Source organism: Anguilla anguilla, chromosome 14, assembly GCF_013347855.1.
Source record: "Anguilla anguilla isolate fAngAng1 chromosome 14, fAngAng1.pri, whole genome shotgun sequence".
Classification (NCBI taxonomy): domain Eukaryota; kingdom Metazoa; phylum Chordata; class Actinopteri; order Anguilliformes; family Anguillidae; genus Anguilla; species Anguilla anguilla.
Genome location: NC_049214.1, coordinates 37,533,561 through 37,553,623, shown reverse-complemented (window position 1 = coordinate 37,553,623; position 20,063 = coordinate 37,533,561). Strand labels below are relative to the sequence as shown.

Below are 20,063 nucleotides of genomic sequence, written 5' to 3'. Positions count from 1 at the left end.
ATGAGGTGGCAGACAGGGTAGCTAAGTCAAGTTTAGGTAGCGATAGTGTAGATGTGCAGGTGCCATTTGGCAGGATGGAGTGCTGCAGCATCATCAGTGAGAGACTGAATCTTCAATGGCAGCAAGAGTGGGATGCAGACAGCAGAGGAAGAAAGCTATACAACGTCCAACCACCTGTTAAACCTCCTTCTCCTTCTTCTTGTCTTTCTTCTTCTTCTTCTTCACATTCTTATTTTTCCTGCTGCCTATCCCACTAACAACATGTCTCCCCATTGGACATTTTACCGACACCAGCCAAATCTTCACCTACACGACCCAATCAAAAACTCGCATACACACGCAAAATACCCATAGCTTTTTACTCCGAAACATTTCCAGTGTAAACAGCTCGTCTGCCTGTGGCCTAGTGGGCAAGGTCCCAGTCTTAGGATCCTAGGTTCAAGCCCAGCTAGGAACACGTTTCCTTTAACCTGCTTTTACCCTCACTAATAATTCTCTACTACTTCTCAATTATTGCTTTTGCACCATATCTACCCGCCGTTCACCGAACGTATACACTGCATTATGAGGTACCGTCTGCACGTTCAGTTATTAACCGGCTACAATATTGCAAAGCCATATGGATTCAACGGGAGCTCTTCTGTGCTTACTCGCCTGTGTTCTTCTTTAAAACCACGGACAGGTTTGCTAATGATACTTCACACATTGCATAGCTATGTCATGGTGCTGCACTAACAAAGTCACAGACTGGTAAACCTCCGGTTTAAGGATTGAATCCCGCCTCGCCCTCAGGCAGATAATTTCCTCTTTTACACTAACATTTTCTTACGCTTATATTTATGCTTTACCAAAACTCACTCACGGCCACCCATATGAACTTCATTACGGAAAATGTATTTCTTTTTTTTAAAAAGGACAGGGTACACAAGTTGCGACCTAGGGAGCTCTAATTCTACGGGCTTGCTGATTCTTTTGTCAATTAAGGGTCGTTGGATGGCTGTCAAATCCGTGAGTACAGACACTGGCCATATTTCACCTGCGTTTCTGATGCGTTTACACTTACGCCACCGCACCCTTTGTCACAGCCACTGTTTTACACATATAGCAAACCGAAACTGCTAAACGGTACATGCTCATCAGACTGTACAAATTCACAAAAGGATACCCATAATCCACAACCGTTTCTTACAGGGTCACTTTGCATTTCTCACTCTCATAATAAAACGCTTTGCAAAAATAAATGATATCTCATAAAAAACACATTTTTGACATTGTAAAATGCTAAGTTTACAAAACACAGGGCCAAGTGACTTGAAAGAATTGAGGAAATACTGCTTTGGAATACATCGTATTTAATTTCGGTGAGGCAAGATAGCCTGTATTGTTTGTAGTACCGTAACTTGGCGTCATTTTGATATCAATACTTTTAATGGCAGGCCTGGATTTTGGCAGTCTGAATGAATGAGTTATAGACGGTGTATGTCTTGTATGTGTGAGTAACTTGGCATTTTTGTATGTTGAAAACTTGTTTTTTATGAGATAATTATTCATTGTAAAGGGATTAAATACACATGTGAAATTGTGTTTAGGGGGTGAAAAGGAAGGCCATTTTTATATTATGAATGGACATTTCTAGTTTAATTACTGGGCAAAGCTGCTTCACATTTCCGTTATGGAAAATTCAGTATCAGTTTTTATCACCCATGAACTTACATTGAAAGGAAAATGTGAAAACGTAAATGCTGCATAATTTCATATATTTATTTAGTTTTTACAATTGTACTGCCCAACACCAATTTTATATTCTGAAATATGAAAAACAGAACAAAGTGGATTACACATCACTTAAACCTGCTAAAACAGTTAAAAGATGAAGTAGTATCCTCCTTTCTCTGTAAAAGCCTAAATAACATAGAGAACCCCTTTTGACCTGTAATTAAGCAAAGATAGGAGAAAGAGATTTACTGCAATGTAATAATAACGATGAAGAGTGACGGGGAGAAATGTTGTCTCTTCAGCGGTAAAACAGCAGCATGGCAGACTCAGTCATATCCTGGGAGGCACTCCATCCTGTGTGGGTTCCATAGCCATCCCAGTCAAACGCAGCAAAATCCCCACACTGACGTGGTGCAGCTTCAGGGAAATGGCCCCCTCCACCCACACAGTACTGCAATACAACAGAAAAAAACTGAAGCTGAAAGAGAGGTAGATAGAAGCCAAAACAGGGCTGAAGCTGACAAATATGAAGCTGAAGCTGATGCAGGTGAAACTGAAACTGGTGAAAATACCCAAATGATTCAAATGAACAAAATGTACTGAAAGACTCAAATGACCAAAATTAACTGATTGTGCTGAATGTAGCCTATTGAAAGATTCAAACGAATGAAACTAACTGAAAGATTTAACTGGTACAAAAACTCGAAAAGAAGCTTACTGAGAAAGAACGACTCGAGGAGTGTAGGCATGCTAATGGCTGCTGCCAGCAGCTGCGACGCAAACGCAAACAGGAAATGCAATGTTTTGCGTAAGAAGTGTTAGGTTTTTGTGTCACTAGGATATTTATAATGACGTTAATGTTGATGATAATTAGACATTTTTAAACAGTATTATAAGGGCATACTTGCCGCATTTGGTAAAAAATAAAATCAGCACATGGACCATTTCTCTATACAAAACCCAATGTATCTGTATAGAATAAGGCAGCCCATGGCAAGATCAACAAACAAAAAATAACAGCCAAGAAATAAGAATAATAAGGAATTAAGAATAATATATATAAAAAACAAATAGGAAAAAAAACTTTAATAAAGAATGAGAATTAAAATATATATATATATATATATATATATATATATATATATATATATATATATATATATATAAATAGGAAAATAAATAAAATAAAATAACAAAACCCCTTCAGTTGGATAAACCAACTAATGTTGGCTACAATATCTGTGGCATTCAGTCCAGCGGTGAACCAGATTGGTCTCAGCTGAGCCAGCAGGTGGAGAGAGCACACGCACCTGGGTTGCGTTAGCTAATCAGCCCGGGTGCTTAAAGGTGTTCTGCTCTCCACAGTTCGGGGCCAAGACCGGGAGCTCACATCGTGAGTGCATTTTTATTTGAGCATGACGGGTAAAAGGGCTGACAGGCTCCAGAGAGAATATTCCTATCTCTGAACATAGCCTCACATTTTGTGTTTAATTATGCTTGTCAAGGGGTTAAATTGGGATTTGGGAGGTGGGTGGACCCTGAGATCCGGTGGGAGGTGGGTGAAAAAAGGTACAAACCAATGAATGTCTCAACTCAAAATAGTTGTATCATTAATGTATTGTGCACATAATTGTAATTAAGGACAACAATGTTTTAAAAAGAATGTATACTGTTGATGCAAGCTTTTACATAATATATTTCAAGTTTATTGAGTGTCATTAATGCTGAGCATTTTTTTTACCCACGAAAATAATCGGTCATCCTCCTCTTGTCCTCACTTTCTTATCCATCTTTCTTAAACTGGTGAGGCGCAAAACTTTCCTTTAAACTAATCATTGATATCAAGCTGTTTTAATTAATTTTCGCTTCCCCTGATTTTCCTTGAGTATCAATTCAATTAATCCACAAAATAGGCTACTCAATATACTATCATATATAGCCAGCTCTCCCCAAATAGGCAGTTTTAGCAAGTAGCCTAGGCCATATAGCCTCCATTTATTTTAATTTGCAGTACAAAATTGTGCACATTTTTACTCAACATTATTTGCGGATACATGCACTTCTTTCTCCGCACTCGTATTCATTGCAAATATCTACAATGCGTAGACAAGATTGTAAACACAATTGAAGTGCAGGCTTTGTTTTTGCTGGTTATTCTGAGAGCTAACATGGTAGATAACAGACTGATGTATCTTGTTTGTTAAGTGTACTTGGTGATTAAAACGGATTTTTAACGGACACATAGGATTTAATCCCCCTAACACGGTATGAAGACGCAGTGTTATGCTACTTTCCATTTGATTAATCCGATCGTTGGCACGCTTGATTATAAAGGAAAATTACTAATGAAAACAGGTTGAGATCAATGATTAGTTTAAAGTTTTGCGCCCCACCAATTTCAGTTCACCAGTCGCCACTGGCAGTGGCGGTTCTTTAATGCGGGGCACTGGGGTGCCGCCCCACTAAATGCGAAATAATTATAAAATAAAAGTTGTTTACTCCTGCAATGCGCCTGGTAGTCTGCCAGTGCCTGTCAGCATTCATTAAAAATTGGTTTCAAAATCAAATTGTATTTGGTTAATTTCTGTGTGAAGGGTAAGTCCTTCAACTTTTGGCAAGCAGGTGACCTGAGGCTGCTCCCTAAATGGTTGCTTCAGTTTTTCCACGGGGCGCCCCAGACACTCCTACTTTTATTGGCAGCGAATTGTTTTTATGTTTTTTGATGTAATGTGATTGGACAATTCTCGACGCTATCTTTCATGTTCACACCCGCCATTAATATATCTACGGATGCGCGACTGTCACTCCTGCTCCTTAGCTAGCTGACCGGTACTTTCAGGAGATGGCAATTTCAAGTGGAACCGCGGAAATCAAAGAAAATTTGGTTATTTCCTTACAAAAACACCCTTTCACAAGGTGTTCACTGGAAGAAAAAAAGAGAATAACGGAGCTTGGACCGGACTGACCCGATTTACAAATTCAGCAGCAGGCAAGTGATCGAGAACGAGCCTACACCCGGGGCTTCTCCCGCTCTTGTTATGACAAACGGAGTTGGCTAGCTGGATGTGGTGTAAGTAATGCCTTTTATTGCTTTCCCAGTTTGTTATTTCAGAGTGTTGGCACCGAAGCGTTGTGGACAACGACGGGGGTACAAGACCTATAACATCTTTCTGAAAAATGCAAATGGCACGAAAGTAGCCGCAGCCATCTAGACAATAGTATGAGACAAAAAAATTTTTGGCAGGCTTAGCATTGCTGAACAGCTAGATGAAGGCTACAGGATTGGCATTAGAAGGCACAACGAAGAGGTAACAAAATCGACACATCCTGTCCAGAATAATAGACTGTGTGAAATTTTGTGGAGCCTTTGCGTAGGCTTTGCGTAGCCATGATGAGGGTGAGATACTCCATGGGTTGGTGAATTTTGTTGCTTCCTATCAACTTCAGCATTCACATATTCACATTTTGTCCAGAAGATGGCAGCAGAAGGCTCTATAATGACCTTGGGGCTAGCTAATATTTTCCTACTCTTTTTATGACTTCATAGAATGTAACTGGCAGTAAAAATGACTTTAGTAGTTCCATATTTAGAAATTGAGCTGTTGCCTGTTGGTAACTTTAGGTGATGTAGGTGAAATGGGCATTTTGTCATCTCTACATATTATTTTATATTATTAAGGAGGGCAAAATATGTTCAAGTAGTGGTACTGGTCAGTGTTTAGGCAACATTAGTGTGTTGTGTTGTTTTTAGATTTTTTTAATTTTTTAATTTTTTATTTTGCTTAGCTATGAAGTGCTGCTTCAGTTTGTTTGTCACCCCCAAAACTGCGCCCCCCCCCCCAAATTTTTATCACCAGCTGCCACTGGACTGGAGCCTAAATGGACTGGATTGTCATAGTTATTTGTAAAACTGCCGGTCAAAATGATTTATTTATTTATCAAAGGTGGGTGAACACCGTCCACCCGCATTTACCCCCAGTTTAACCCCGTGCTTGTCAGAGATGCATTTTAGTATCATAACGTTGTAAACATAGAATGATATTCTGAATCAATCAAATTACATTGTTGTGTAAAGCAACTTTATGTAAACTTTCAACATCACGCTAAGGACAAAAATGTTCCAAGTGGACCCATCTAAATGCAATTAACATTATATTATAGTTATTATTATCATAGAGTATTACTCTAGCCTATATTGTTTCAATAGTAGTTATAACCTTTGACGTTGTGAACCGAGCTTAAGCGTGGCTATAGTTTAAATAAGGCAGCCGGGGCAAAACCTAATCCACGTTAAAATGCAACACTCACTTTTTAGATAGTTGCATCAAGCTTGCCTTTAACAACGTATTTCAGGTTCGCATGCAGAATTATCATCTCTTTGTCTCCAACGAACGCCAGGAGAGTTCAATAAATATTTCGGGAGATATTTCCAGAAGTCTGTTTTAGCTATTTGCAAGTGAATTATTTTTCACCGGAAGTGTTTTTCGGCTACTGTATTGTATTTATGTCAAGGAATCCTGATGTATGTATTCGTAAAACAGACGTTTAGTGACAAACAGATCGCAGATTTTTTTGATATAGCAGCTTGCTGGGATTGCTAGCCAGGCAGACGTGTAGACCCACCCCACCCCCCCATCAGCGTTATTAGTCTGATGTCAGTCGACTATTCTTAAAACAATTGATTGGATTTGTTCAACTCTCAATCTGAGTTGAATATGCATTTACTTAACTCAACTTTAACTTTAGTCAAAATGGTAACATTGAATTTCATGGTGGTGTAATCATAGCCAAGGTTATTTGTATTAAAAAATTATTCATGTATCTCTAGTTATATTTTCAGAATAATGTCAAAAACTAAAGCCGTTAGTTATTTCCCTGCTATACCCTATATTCGGAAAAAGTGATTTATTGTCAGCAGAACCAAACCAAAGCATCACGTAGGAGCCGGAGGCGCACTGCAGTCTGGGAAATAAATTGAACGAATCAATGACTCGAAAGTACGATTCATTTAGATGAACTGACTCAAACATACTGATTCAGTTTAATGAATCAAACTTCCCAACAATAGTAGAGGTGGGCAGTTTGTTTTCAAACAAACGTCTCTTATGAAGAAATTCTAGCTTACTTTCTAATTCAGATATTTCCTAATTTAAAGTAGTGGTGAGCACATGGGGAAATAGCTTTCTGTTTAAATGAACTGTGCACAGTGAACATGCCAGTTATTCCTTAGTTCTAACTTAGAGTAATCATACCTAGCCATTATTATACACTCCAATAAACACTTTGCTTTAGATATAGTCATATGTATGTCTTAAAAAGCCTGCCATGCTATAAGCCGTCATATGTATGTCTTATGAAGCACACCATGCTATAAGCAGGCATATGCATGTCTTATGAAGCACACCATGCTATAAGCAGTCATATGTATGTCTTATGAAGCACACCATGCTATAAGCAGTCATATGTATGTCTTATGAAGCACACCATGCTATAAGCAGTCATATGTATGTCTTATGAAGCACAACATACTATAAGCAGTCATATGTATGTCTTATGAAGCACACCATGCTATAAGCAGTCATATGTATGTCTTATGAAGCACAACATGCTATAAGCAGTCTTACATGTTCTGTGTTGCATCCCCTGGGACTGACTCCAGAGCAGATGGCCATAGCTGCCCTCTCATTGTTGAAGACTCGGAAAGTGATAAAACCTGCAGTAAACTCCCCTGTAACAAAAATGAGAAGAGAATGATAACATCTCTGTCTGTGTTGTCTCCATAAGCATATCAGTATGGGTTGTAATACACACATTACATTACATTACATTACAGGCCAGTTTATGCTGTGTCTAATACATACACCAGTCCACTCCATGCTGTTTCTATACACACTGGTCTGTGCTGTTTCTAATACATACACCAGGCTGTGCTGTTTCTAATGCTTTCATACCCTTTGAGTGTGGCCCATACAGATTTGCAGTAGTTTCTGCATTCCCAAAATCATACACTATAGGAACAGTTGGGCCTTTGTCAGTGTTGCATGTGCCCAAATTGAATCTCACAGGGTAGCGCTGAAACACAGAAAGAAAAACAGCATCAGCAAAACCCATTTTGACTGCTCTGCAACACACAAATACAGTTATTTTATTACATGAATAACTAGAGTTTGTTTTGCAGATTGTACTTTCAGCTGTTAGACAGTTAGCTGTTTTTAAGCAAGAATGCCTTCCCAAATACATTAATACATAAATAGATGCAATACCTTGAACAGCTGGTAGAGGTTTCCTCCCTGTAATGTCAGGAAGCTGGTCGCTGTGTGGTAGCGCAAGATGGACTTGGCGATCCATTCTTTAATATCTGCATTGTTCCGAACATGCCACATGGACACGTCTTCCGCTGTGATGTCATAATACCCGGGGTTCTAGAACACAGAATCCACAAGAAGATAAAAGTGGTTGAAACCACTTGCTGAAAACCGGTGTTGAAAACTAGCTTTAGTAATTTGAGATGAAAGACTACACGGGAAGACTAATGGGATGGGACTGAATTATACATCTTAGACCATCTTCACGTCCCCACACAAAATTATATCATTATGATTTGAATACAAACATACGAATCTTTATAATTCCAGCATGCAATAAAACAGAGAACTTCCCTTCTCTTCTCCCATTCCTTCATGTTGGTCTCTGCCCTTCTTTTATATAAGGATCTGTTAAACTGTATACCGTTCTTTTGGACTGGCTGGCTTTATGAAGTTTAGACTGGAGCAAGGGCCAGTTCTGTCTGCAGTCCAGTTCTGTGGGTGAGGTTAGTACTGCAGAACTGTGGAAGGGCCAGTTCTGTGGGTGAGGTCAGTACTGCAGAACTGTGGAAGGGCCAGTTCTGCATGGGGTGGGTGGGGGTGGTCATTCTGCGAGAGCGATGAGTTCTTTGCAATGTATCAGTACTGTAAGAGGACTCAGTGCTGTGAGTTAGTTAGTTCTGTAGGATGGTCAGTGCTGTGAGTTGGTTAGTTCTGTGCGATGGCCAGTGCTGTGAGTTGGTTAGTTCTGTGAGAGAGGTCAGTACTGTGAGATGGTTCGTTCTGTGACATGGTCAGACTCAGTACTGTGAGATGGTCAGTGCTGTGAGTTAGTTCTGTGAGATGGTCAGTGCTGTGAGGTGGTCAGTTCTGTGAGGAGATGGTCAGTGCTGTGAGATGGTTAGTTCTGTCATATGGTCAGTGCTGTGAGTTAGTTCTGTGAGATGGTCAGTGCTGTGAGTTAGTTCGTTCTGTGAGATGGTCAGTGCCGTGAGAGAGGTCAGTACTGTGGGTTGGTCAGTGCTGTGAGTTAGTAAGTTCTGTGAAATGGTCAGTACTCTGAGATGGTCAGTGCTGTGAGATGGTGAATTCTGTGAGTTGGTTACTTCTGTGAGACGGTCAGTACTGTGAGATGGTCAGTGCTGTGAGTTAGTTAGTGCTTTGAGTTAGTTAGTTCTGCGAGATAGTCAGTGCTGTGAGTTGGATATTGCTGTGAGAGGGTCAGTGCTGTAAGAGAGGTCAGTACTGTCATATGGTGAGTTCTGTGGGAGGTGTCGGGTCTGAGGGGCAGCAGTGAGTGGTTCACCTTGTAGTCATCAGAGGTGGCGGCCTCTGGAGACCCAAAGGTAGCCTTGTTGCTCCAGGTTCCGTCCCCCTCCGGCAGATTGGGGTTGCCGCCCTGCTGGCTGGACCAGCGATCCCCCTGAGTGCACTTCCCATACAGGTTATTCTCATGGACGCTGGCCACCAGTGTCCAGCCCCCACCCGCCGTGGTCATGTCACAGAATGCCTCGTACAGAATTCCGTTTGTGGTAGTGAGGTAATACAGCCCATCTGAAAAATGCCATTTCACGTCCATTGTTATTAGGAAAAGACTTTCTGACGCAATTGTTCCTGCTGGATTCAGGTTCTGAAAATAGCTGCATACCGTCATGAACTTGATATTTTTCTTTGAGCTCTTTGCAGCTCCGGGCGACGTATCGGATCTTGTTCAGCAGTTTGTCTGCTTCTGCATTGTTGACTGGGTCCTCAACAATATACAGAGAACCTACTGCAGGGCAGGAGAAAAAATCCATGTTTAAATAACTAAACAGCCTAATCATAATCATCTCTGCAAATTAAAGCACATAACCTTATCACTAGAAAGGCCAGAGGCCACTAATTCAGGTATTTAGACTTTTACAGTCTCAAAGATGTTTCGTTCTCTTTGGCGGTACCAATGGCGAGAAGCAGTAATTGCAGGTGTGTTTTTGGACCTCACTTCCCATAGATCCAACTGGATCCAACCAATGTTGCCTGTGTGACATCAGTCAGTTGGCACTTGGGCCACGCCAACTATAACACTATTTACTGAATTAAAAATGGTTGTTATAAAAGTAACGTTATGTACGTACTCATTCGTTGTATAACATTAGGCTAACTTAAACTGTCTTCACACTGCCGAGCCGGGTTGAAATGCTGTTGCAGACCTGGGGTAGAATTAGTGATGATCAATTTCCACAAACGTTCTTTATCCTTTTGCCCAGTATGAACATCTTTACACTGCAGAGGAGAATTTGCGGGATTCGCTGTGGCTCGTGCAATTATGTATCTCATGCACAATAAACAGTCTTTTTCTAGAATGATTGTTGTGTGATATTTTTGAAACAACTGCCTTGCAAAGTGTTACCCCTGGTGTTTCTGGTTTTGCTAGCTAAACTGTTCGCGAATAAAGCTGAGCTGGGTGTTAAATTAGGAATCAGAACAAGACGAATAAAACAAGAACAAAGGAAATTCCATCAAAAAAGGGAATCAAGGCTGAAGGAACATGTGAGGAAGCGTAATAAAATAATAACGCTAACCCATACTGCCGTATTCTTTTATTTAGTTTTCTCCGGCTTGACATCTTTACACAGAAATCAGATGCGGGCGGCTCTGCTCCACCTATACGCTGGCTTTATTCCGATCATTATAATATATTGATGAACTTGATGGCAATGTAAATAACGGTAACGTTAAGGCCAGTTCAGATCAATGATTCGCAACGAAACGGTTTTAGAATGTTGCAGAGAAAACTGCAGCAATGAGAACTGGTTAGTAGCAGAGCCGTTGCCTGCACTGGGGTCTCAAAAGACCCATCTTGTCAAATCGCCAAGTGCAGTTTTAGAACGTTTACAATCAGATGTCTTGGAATTTTGCAAGTTGCATCCAGTCTCGTTGCGAATCATTGATCTGAACTGGCCTTAACTGGTTAGCTACACTGCAACGTTGCAGCAAGGGAGCACTGCATTCGAGAGACGGTTTGCGAGGTCGGTACCGGTTGGTAGTGTTAGCTAGCGTTTTTTCTAATTGTTAGCTGACCTTAGATTGTGTTAATTACATTAGCTAGCTAACGCAACGTTACCTGATATGAGAGATGGATACTGTGCGCAACGTTGTCTAAACTAATGTTGTCTTTCTTGACATGGTCCGGTAGCTAACGTTAGCCATGTAATCTAGTAATGTTACATTGTCATCAAATGTAATACAAAATCTACATCAACAAATAATATGACCTCTCATGTTACACAAAAACTTATTAGGGTTCCATAACCCCCCCAGTTTTAACGCTATCAGAGACCGGAAAAAACAGTACGCCGCTCACACACAAGTGAGTTGAAGAGCGAGCTTGTTGCGTTAGCCCCGCCTATCCTCTCTGGCGGACAAACCACTGATGGGTGATGGAAAACGCGTCACTAACTATGCGCCGCTTGTGATTTTTTCCCGGGAATGTCGTCACAGACACCCAGTTCTTTAATCATAAATAATAATAATAATAATAATATAATAATAGGCTCAATCACCATTGTTTTACCTAATTCGGCGATAGATAGTGACTTAACAAACATTTATTTTTAAATCTTCGAGATTATTACTTTTATATTTAAAATTTTTTATATTTTAAATGCACTATCCTTCTCCGTACACAATTCTGTCTAAATATTTTACGTTAAAATGAATGTGTTTGAATTTTTTAAAAAATTGACTAAAGAAATACGGGCATTTTTTCCCATTTTCTTCAAACGCCCTGCAGTCAATAGGCAGCAGGATTTGGTACCCGTAATATGCCTTGCTATGTTTTTCCTTTAGCCTATGTAACAAATAACCACTATATATTAGAAATTTAATCCTTGGAATTGATTCAGTGTTCTTTTTCAAGAAAATAGACAATAGTTTTGAAACCTGGTTTCAAATATTTATTTAGCTTACCAGATTTAGAATCACATAGGTAGGGCTCCAATAACAAGGACATCACGAGAATGGCCCAGTGTAGCATCTCTGAAAGAAACAAAGTTCAGCTTATTTTTCTTGAGATGGCAGGTATGCTATCCAGCCAAGTTACGCCTTGCTATCCAGCCGAGTTATGCCTTGCCATCCAGCCAAGTTACGCCTTGCCATCCAGCCAAGTTACGCCTTGCCATCCAGCCAAGTTACGCCTTGCTATCCAGCCAAGTTACGCCTTGCCATCCAGCCGAGTTACGCCTTGGCAGCGCATGCCACATGCCTACACAGCACCGAGAGTTTGGCACTTTTTGGGGTTCCCCACAGAAATAACTGCAACATCCACAGACACTCAATCCTTAAAAACATTAATTTCTGTACATTATGACCCAATTTCAAGATATATAATTCATAAACAACTTCACGTACACACAATAAAATTGCCCTGCAATCTGGAGATTGATGATCCGCATTGTCATTGCAAAACACATCAAAATAAACTTCTTAATCTTCTTAATCACTTGATCTCTTAGTCCCTGTCACTAATTCTAAATCCTTACAGTTTGGTGACCCTTACGTGATTGGCAGGGAACTAACTTTAACCCCTTACATTATACATGCTTATTTGCTCACAAATAATTACTTCTCAATTATTGTTTTGCACCACATCTACCCCGTCTTTCACCGAGCGTATACACTGCATTATGACACCCTCTACACGTTCAGTTTACTGGCTACAATATCGCCAGGCCATATGGATACAACTGGAGCTCAGCTGTGCTTACTGACCTGTCTTCTTCTTTAAAACCATGGACACATTTCACCAACAACATTCAGGGCTTGGACACCTATTTGATGGTGGCACACTGCTAATGTCATTGACTGGGAAGGGCAAAGTTGGATAATCAAATCCCGCCTCAACCTCATGCAGATCTTTTCTGATCTTACACTAACATTTTCTTACACTTATATTTGCTATCTAATAATTGTCTATTGCTTTTGAACTATCAGAATATCAGAATCATCAATGCATATGTTTACCAAAAGTCACTCACGGGCAGCCATATGTTGCGTCGCCTGCCACGCCTTCAGCTTGTAGATATTTTAATTTTGTATGATCTTTGGAGGCGTGGTTTTTCAATGACATTTCTCAGCTGTTACCGGTTTCTCACTCAGCAGGCATTTGCACGCCCTTCACTCATTGCTGTTATTGTGTGCACCTGTTTTCCACTGTTTATATTCCCTGTTCACCAGTCACTCAGTGCAAGATTGTTGCCCCAGTTTACTGAGCCAGTCAAGCGTTTTGTTCCTGCTGTTCTTATTGCCTGTTTGTTTTGATCCTTGCCTGTTTTCTGACCACCGATTTCTGCCTGCTCGTTTCCCGCCCAGCCTGTCTCGTTTTGACCCTGATTCTTCGCCTGCCGTTTATGTACCTTTGCCTCGGACTGCCCTGTACACCGACCATCGCCTGTTACTGGTCTACGGACCTGCTTCTGCCCCTTTTGTACTGTTTCTTCACTGCTTGATTTACTGATTTACGAACTTTGCCTGGACTTTGATTACGAGACACAATATTCCCTTTGGTACTGTTGCTTCACTGCTTGATTTACTGATTTACGAACTTTGCCTGGACTTTGATTACGAGACACATTATTCCCTTTGGTACTGTTGCTTCACTGCTTGATTTACTGATTTACGAACTTTGCCTGGACTTTGATTACGAGACACATTATTCCCTTTTGTACTGTGCATCACTGATTGATTTACTGATTTACGAACTTTGCCTGGACTTTGATTACGAGACCCATTATTCCCTTTTGTACTGTGCATCACTGATTGATTTTCTGGATAACAAACTGTTGCCTGTTATACTGACTATGAGTGTGCTTATCCCCGAAATAAATTAACGTTTTCATTATAACTTCAGTTTCCATCAGCGTTTGGGTCCTAAACTCTCCAGTTCGTCACACCGCATGCATCTTCTTAAAAGGTTACATTAGCTCACCACTGTGGCGTTTTTACTAACTATATTCCTTCACTTGGCTACTGTGGAGAACGTTCTTAACAGCAAACACATTTCTACATTCATGTTACCTCGTTCTGTCTACCCACATGCAAACAATTAGTACGTATGCACTGTCTGCAACACCCCATAATATCATTTCATTTAAAAACACTACTCATTCATAATTATAACTACTAGTAATGAAAGTGAGAAAAGTACAATTGTACTACTGTTTTCCTACGCAATTTCACCCGTTACTTCAAGTATATAAACAAGTAATTAGTAATACCGTCTGTTTACTTATTGAACGGTATATAAAACTCATATAGCTCATGGTCACTATATTTTCTTTGCACTATAGTCTGTGATCATATCAAACTTCACCTACATGCCCATTCTGCTAAAAACATATTGTTTCAACTACTCAATTTCATAATTTCTCCTCATTTCTCTCATGCTACTGTTATTTTCTGATATGCAAAGATTGCTGGGAAATATGTCTGTGCTGCTATTCTCCACTGTCAAGTGTTCCTATTCTACTTCTCGAATTCTCACGTAAGGTCAGTGATCTAGCTAAGCAAAACAGTGAAGAGGAGTCCTACCTACAGCTAAGCGTGTCAAAATGCCCTTTTAGCCTTAGAAACACTAAAAGTGCATTTCAACAAAATAACAGAAAATGGAGCAGGACAGAAGGGTACACAAGTTGCGACCTAGGGAGCTCAAGCCGGGCACCCACCGCACGCGTATCGACCGCGAGCGCACTACGCGCGTATTACGCGCGTAACTGAAGCGTAGTTGAAGTACTGTTATTACAACGGCAGCGGGCGACGTCGTCTCCACCATGCGAACGCGTCGCGTACCGGCTGCGAAGCTCGCGCGACACAAGCGAACTGAAGCGTAGTTTTTCGCTTCTGTTCTATTTTTTCGGCTTGTCGCGCGTCACGGTGGCCTGTTTATACACAGAAATATGCTCTAAAATGCTAGGTATACATGCTCTGATTTATATTTCATCCTTATATTACTGGGGGTGTGTCCCTAGTTACCTCCCAGATATTTTATAAGCAGCTAAAAAAATACAAGCCTTTTCGTTTTGTAAAAATAAAAAAATAAAAAAATAACTGGAACCTGGGGAAAAGGCAAACTTAGTTTCGCTGTCTTATTTTGCGGAGGGGGTGGGGTAAATTAGAAAATACACCACAGAAAGACGTAGCCTATTGAATGACGTAGCAGTGAATGCACCGAGCAGCGGTTTGTTAGCTCGAGTGTTGGAAGGTAGTTTTTAACCAACCATTGCTCAGCCTATTTGACTTCTCCGATGTGTTCGTTCGCCGTGCTTTCAAAAAGGGCTTGTTAATAAAAATCAGATAATCCACAGATCTTAAAAAAAATCAGATTATTTAGTGGTTTTGCCGATGAAAATGCACCTATTTTATAAATGAAGTTGTAAGCAAGCCTTTATTGCGCTTGTACTTCAAAGCTTCCGGTGTTCATGGCGTTGTGGTGTTCATATCCCTTCAAGATTAAACTGTTACTGTCTTTTTCATGATGATTTTACTAAATATGATCCTATAAATGTTTTGACGTGAATGACAAGACAACACGGGAATTCCCAATGGTTGATTACGGATTATTTATTATTATTATTATGATCATTACATATTCTTCATGAAATTGGCACGCTTGTTAACCAAGCAAATAAATTAATACAGTTTGAGATTGATTGTTATGCAGGCTACGTTGCGATTTAAGTTTATGGTAATTCTTGAAAGCGTTTACTTTCTCACGTATTTACAAGTTAACGAAATATTACCAAATTAACAAACTGAAAAAGGTCTCTCACCAAAGTATTCACTTAACCCATAATCAACAGTCCTGAACAAACATGAAATACACGATTTAATCCCACTGTAGACTGCGAGAGCTACTAGGAATATATAGCTTTTACGCAAGCCTTTGCGCGACACAAACGGAACCAGTGGAGACACCATACGCGTCGCGCCGTGCTGCTTCGCCGTGCTGCTTACGCGACGCTGCGACGCGTGCGGTGGGTGCCCGGCGTAATTCTACAAGCTTGCTGATAATTCTGTCAATGAAGGCCCATTGGATGGCTGTCAAATCAGTGAGTACACACACTGGGGACATTTATGCTGCTTTTCTGTTGGTTCAGGTTTCTTTTATACACTTAAGCCATCGCACCCTTTGTCACAGGACTTTTTTTTTTACATATATAGCAAAGCCAAATTGCTAAACGGTACATGTTGATCAGACTGCAAATTCACACAAGGATAACCATAATCCACAACCATTTCTTAAAGGGTCACTTCACATTTCTTCTCCCAGGTCCACTCCGCTGCTCATTAAGAATCATGTCCTCAACTTGGCCCCTCCAAAATCTCGCTCTGCCTCTCAATCAAACCAGCCTGCATCCGGGACTGCCTACACTCTATGCATGCATATATGTGTATGCATACTTCTCATGTAGGTAGTCACCAGCAGTTTTGTACATTCATTGAAATGTCTTGCATAAGTCATTTTTAGTTATTTGACACTTTGATGTGACGCAAAGTGCGAATGACAACATTATGAGATGGTAAGATTGATAAACACAAGGCCAAGTGACTTGAAACTATTTAGGAAACATCATTGCTTTGGAATACAGCTACTTTAATTTCAGTGAGCCAAGATAGCCTATTGTTTGTAATAGAGTAACTTGGCGTCATTTTGATTTAATGGCAGGCGTAGATTTTGCCAGTTTGAATGAATGACTTATAGACAATGCTTTGTATGTGTGAGTAACTTTTTTTGTATGTTGAAAACACGATTTTTATAAGATTTCATATACAGGACATATAAAGTGAAAGGGAGAATAGAATGAGTTATAAACAATGATGACACTAGAATAGGAATAATAAAACACAGGTATGAAAAACATGAGTAGGTGTCAAAGATATCGATAATGATTAATTAATGATTAATGATAATTAATGACATATGATTCAGCCTTACTCGGTCTGAAGATCCTGAATTCGGTTGTTGGCCTAGGGGTGTGCGGGTTCCGTGTGGGGCTCTTTGAGCTGGTGCTGTGTTGTTCCAGCGCAGAAACAAGCCACTTTGCTGTGGAATGAAGCTTTGCTTTTTGTTCACAGTGCAGGACTGTACCCATTTTTATTCTCACAATTGCGTCACATCGTTGGTGATATACCCAATCATAAAGCTGTTAGACCAACAAAAGGGCGTAACTGAGAATATTAACTTGGAGTCAAGTTTAACAAACTGTGTAATAAGTAGCCTACAATTTCAGGCATTCAGAAACATTGTATGTTTCTCACACATACTCACACATGTTGAATGTCTTCAGATTCAACCCAAAAACAGGGATTCCCTTCAATTCTGTCATCTTTTATTTAGGAAACTTCAAATTACCGGAGTGAATTTCCACCTTTCATGTTATATCTCTTCTTTTGTGCTGTATGTAGATAACTGATAAAAAAAAATCTGTCATGAGAAACTTATCTGTGCTTTATCATTTGTAACAAGCATTATTAGTCAGAGTTGTCAATGTTAGCAAACAGACGTTTGCTAACATTAACAAGTGTTTACCTAGTCTGTCCATCTGTGGTTGGTTGACACAGTTGCTTGTAGTACTAAAGATGATGTTTTTGACAGAGAAAATATAATTGAACAAGTAGAACTTTAATTAAATTGAATTGAATTAACCTATGAATAAAATACATACTGTTCTTTGTTTTAAGTTTGCTTATCTTTACATAGCAAGAAGGTTACTATCACACAGGCTATTTTTATAATTAACATATCAATGAAATTAATTTAATTTATCAGAGAGGTAGATACATAGGAAATCAATTAGATGATTTTTCATTATTCTTGTGTGGTTTGTTTGCATATGATTCTAATGAATGCTTGGAAAATGCATTACTTAAATAATTTAATGCTTTTTGTGTCTTATTCTCACTTTAAGAAACCTACTTTGCCCACTGTTCCATCTGTTGCACCAAAATTAAAAAAAAAAAAAAAAAAAAACGTTGCACGAAAATAAAAAATTAAAAACGTGCTCTTTGAGCATTTGGTAATGTTGTGCCTTTCAGGCTTGTGTGGTGATTTGACCAACTTCATCAGGCGTTAGGAAGCAGGTACATGTATTTAGGATGAAAATATTATGTTTCGTCTGTCTGTTGATTGGGAGTAATTGCCATGATAGTCTGCTTGTCTTGATGACTTGACATAATGAACAAATTCACAAATTACATGTTTTGAGTCAAACTGTAGCCCTGTATTACAAATTTAACCAATAAAAAACTTTTTGTTTAGCCGAAGGTAGAACATCAAAAATACCATGAACATAACCAATTGTATCCATAGAATTTTATCCACATTGAATGCATAATTTCAAATCAAGGAACAGCCCTACTGTTTGGACGGAAGGATAAATAGATTGAGGGAGTGATGGGTTTGCAGCAAGAGATCTGTTCATTCTGCACATGAATGGAAGTATGTGAGGATCTGTGTGTGTGACCCGCATATTTACGCTTTACAGGTGTAACAAGTTGTGTTGCTTTTACCGTCTTCCTTGAAAGGGCAGGCATGGCACCTGCCCTGTTTGCTTTCTCCTTGCTATCATCACATCCTGTATGATCCTGTATGCATTCAAGATTATTCACTCCTTCCTTGTTATTGCAGTCAAGCATAAATGGCCCTTCCATCACATGCCAGCCATATCCTGATGCCATATTAATCTGTCCTGCTGGAAATGTACTGGCCAAAAGGACAGCAGCCTCTGCAAGGACCCGGTCATTTGTCCACCATGACTTTAGTTTGCAATGAAATCATGAAAGTGTGAGGGAGGGGAGAGTGTCGGAGGACCACGCGCAACTGTACAGGAACGTGAAAATCTTATCCCCGAAGTGATAAGCCACTGAGGCTAGAGGAAACGAGGAAGGGGAAAAATAAAACAGACTGACAGGAGTGAAAACTCAAACTCTCTGTCAAGCCTTAAAAACCGGCCAAACCGAAAACAACCCTGTAAAAAACAAGGGCTAGAAACAGAGTACACTGAGTACCGCTCAGGAACGAAAATAGTTGGGATAGAAACCAGGGAAACCCAACGTGACTGAGTCGCAGCTCAGACCCAAAACAAAAAGGAAAACTTGGGGTCGAACACCGAGATACCCAAGAACCTAAGACGCAGCTTAGGAAAACGAAAAGGTAAAGCCCAAACACAGACCGAAATACAAACCTTCTAAGGGGGAAATGCTTCTTGAGAAGTGAGAGAATAGGAGGCTTTTAAACAGGCTCTGAACACCTTACCGGCTCAACGTGAACATAAGTTGACACCGAAGCAAGGACTGAAAGTCAGACAGCATCTTAAATACCCTTGCACGACGCAGGTGGCCGAAATCACAACATAGGCTGAACTGCACCCCAAACCTATGACAGAAAGTCACAATACAGATAAACCTGTACATTTCCTGGAACATGACCTCCCTGACAACAAGTTTGCCAAATCAGAGAGTGATATGTGGAACTATTAAAGAACTATTAAGCAAAATGTAAGCCATGTACCCTGGTGTCTTCAAATCTATCCAAATAGGCTAAATTGTGCATTTCAGTAAACCATAAAATTATCATATATTCCTCTACAAGTCACCTGTTGTGACTCATGAAACTCACTTGTGCATTATTTTCAAGTGGGAATTAATGCAAAAGCAATATGATGCACTTATGTACACACAGACCTAAATATGTAACAATAAACTCCCGTGCTTCATTAAAACACCACTTTGTACTCTATAGTATATAATCTTTTGTTGCATGCCAAGGGATGACATTTGTCTGTAGTGTGTCTCACAGGTGTTTCTAGTTTTTGTCAGTTGGAAATTTTACATTCATCTGGCACATATCAGCAATTAGTAAATTTGAATATTTACTTTCTATACCCATGGAGACATTAATACACCATAGTCTGCCTTATGTACAATAAAATATAATATTCTACCATGAGGAAAATGCTGGAATGTTCTAGCTTCACAGCAGATTGGTGCATCAAACACAACACATGG

The 20,063-nt window shown here is 39.9% G+C and overlaps 1 protein-coding gene across 4 annotated transcripts; it reads right to left on the bottom strand.

Annotated features, from left to right (window-relative positions):
• Positions 1-1,740: 1,740 nt before the first annotated feature.
• Positions 1,741-17,164, bottom strand: LOC118212675 (intelectin-like). 4 transcript variants are annotated; one of them, XM_035390832.1, is made up of 8 exons: positions 16,993-17,164; positions 11,970-12,038; positions 9,670-9,792; positions 9,328-9,575; positions 7,980-8,138; positions 7,668-7,788; positions 7,341-7,444; positions 1,741-2,167 (listed from the first exon to the last, which is right to left on the bottom strand). In XM_035390832.1, the coding sequence occupies exons 1-8, from the start codon at positions 17,147-17,149 to the stop codon at positions 2,015-2,017; spliced, it is 1,134 nt and encodes a 377-aa protein (XP_035246723.1). In that variant the 5' UTR covers positions 17,150-17,164; the 3' UTR covers positions 1,741-2,014. The 4 variants fall into 4 exon arrangements, with proteins under 4 accessions (XP_035246723.1, XP_035246726.1, XP_035246724.1 ...); XM_035390835.1 differs by lacking the exon at positions 16,993-17,164 and adding an exon at positions 13,023-13,464; XM_035390833.1 differs by lacking the exon at positions 16,993-17,164 and adding an exon at positions 13,037-13,464.
• Positions 17,165-20,063: the final 2,899 nt, after the last annotated feature.

Bases quoted from the DNA above. Each gene is read 5' to 3' on its own strand.
- LOC118212675 (XM_035390832.1), bottom strand. From the start codon at position 17,149: ATGGGTACAGTCCTGCACTGTGAACAAAAAGCAAAGCTTCATTCCACA. The intron at 9,793-11,969 runs GTAAGCTAAATA...CCTGCCCTGCAG, and splicing joins CCTATGTGATTCTAAATCTG to TAGGTTCTCTGTATATTGTT. The intron at 2,168-7,340 runs GTAAGACTGCTT...GTTGTATTGCAG, and splicing joins GGGGATGCAACACAGAACAT to TACTGTGTGGGTGGAGGGGG.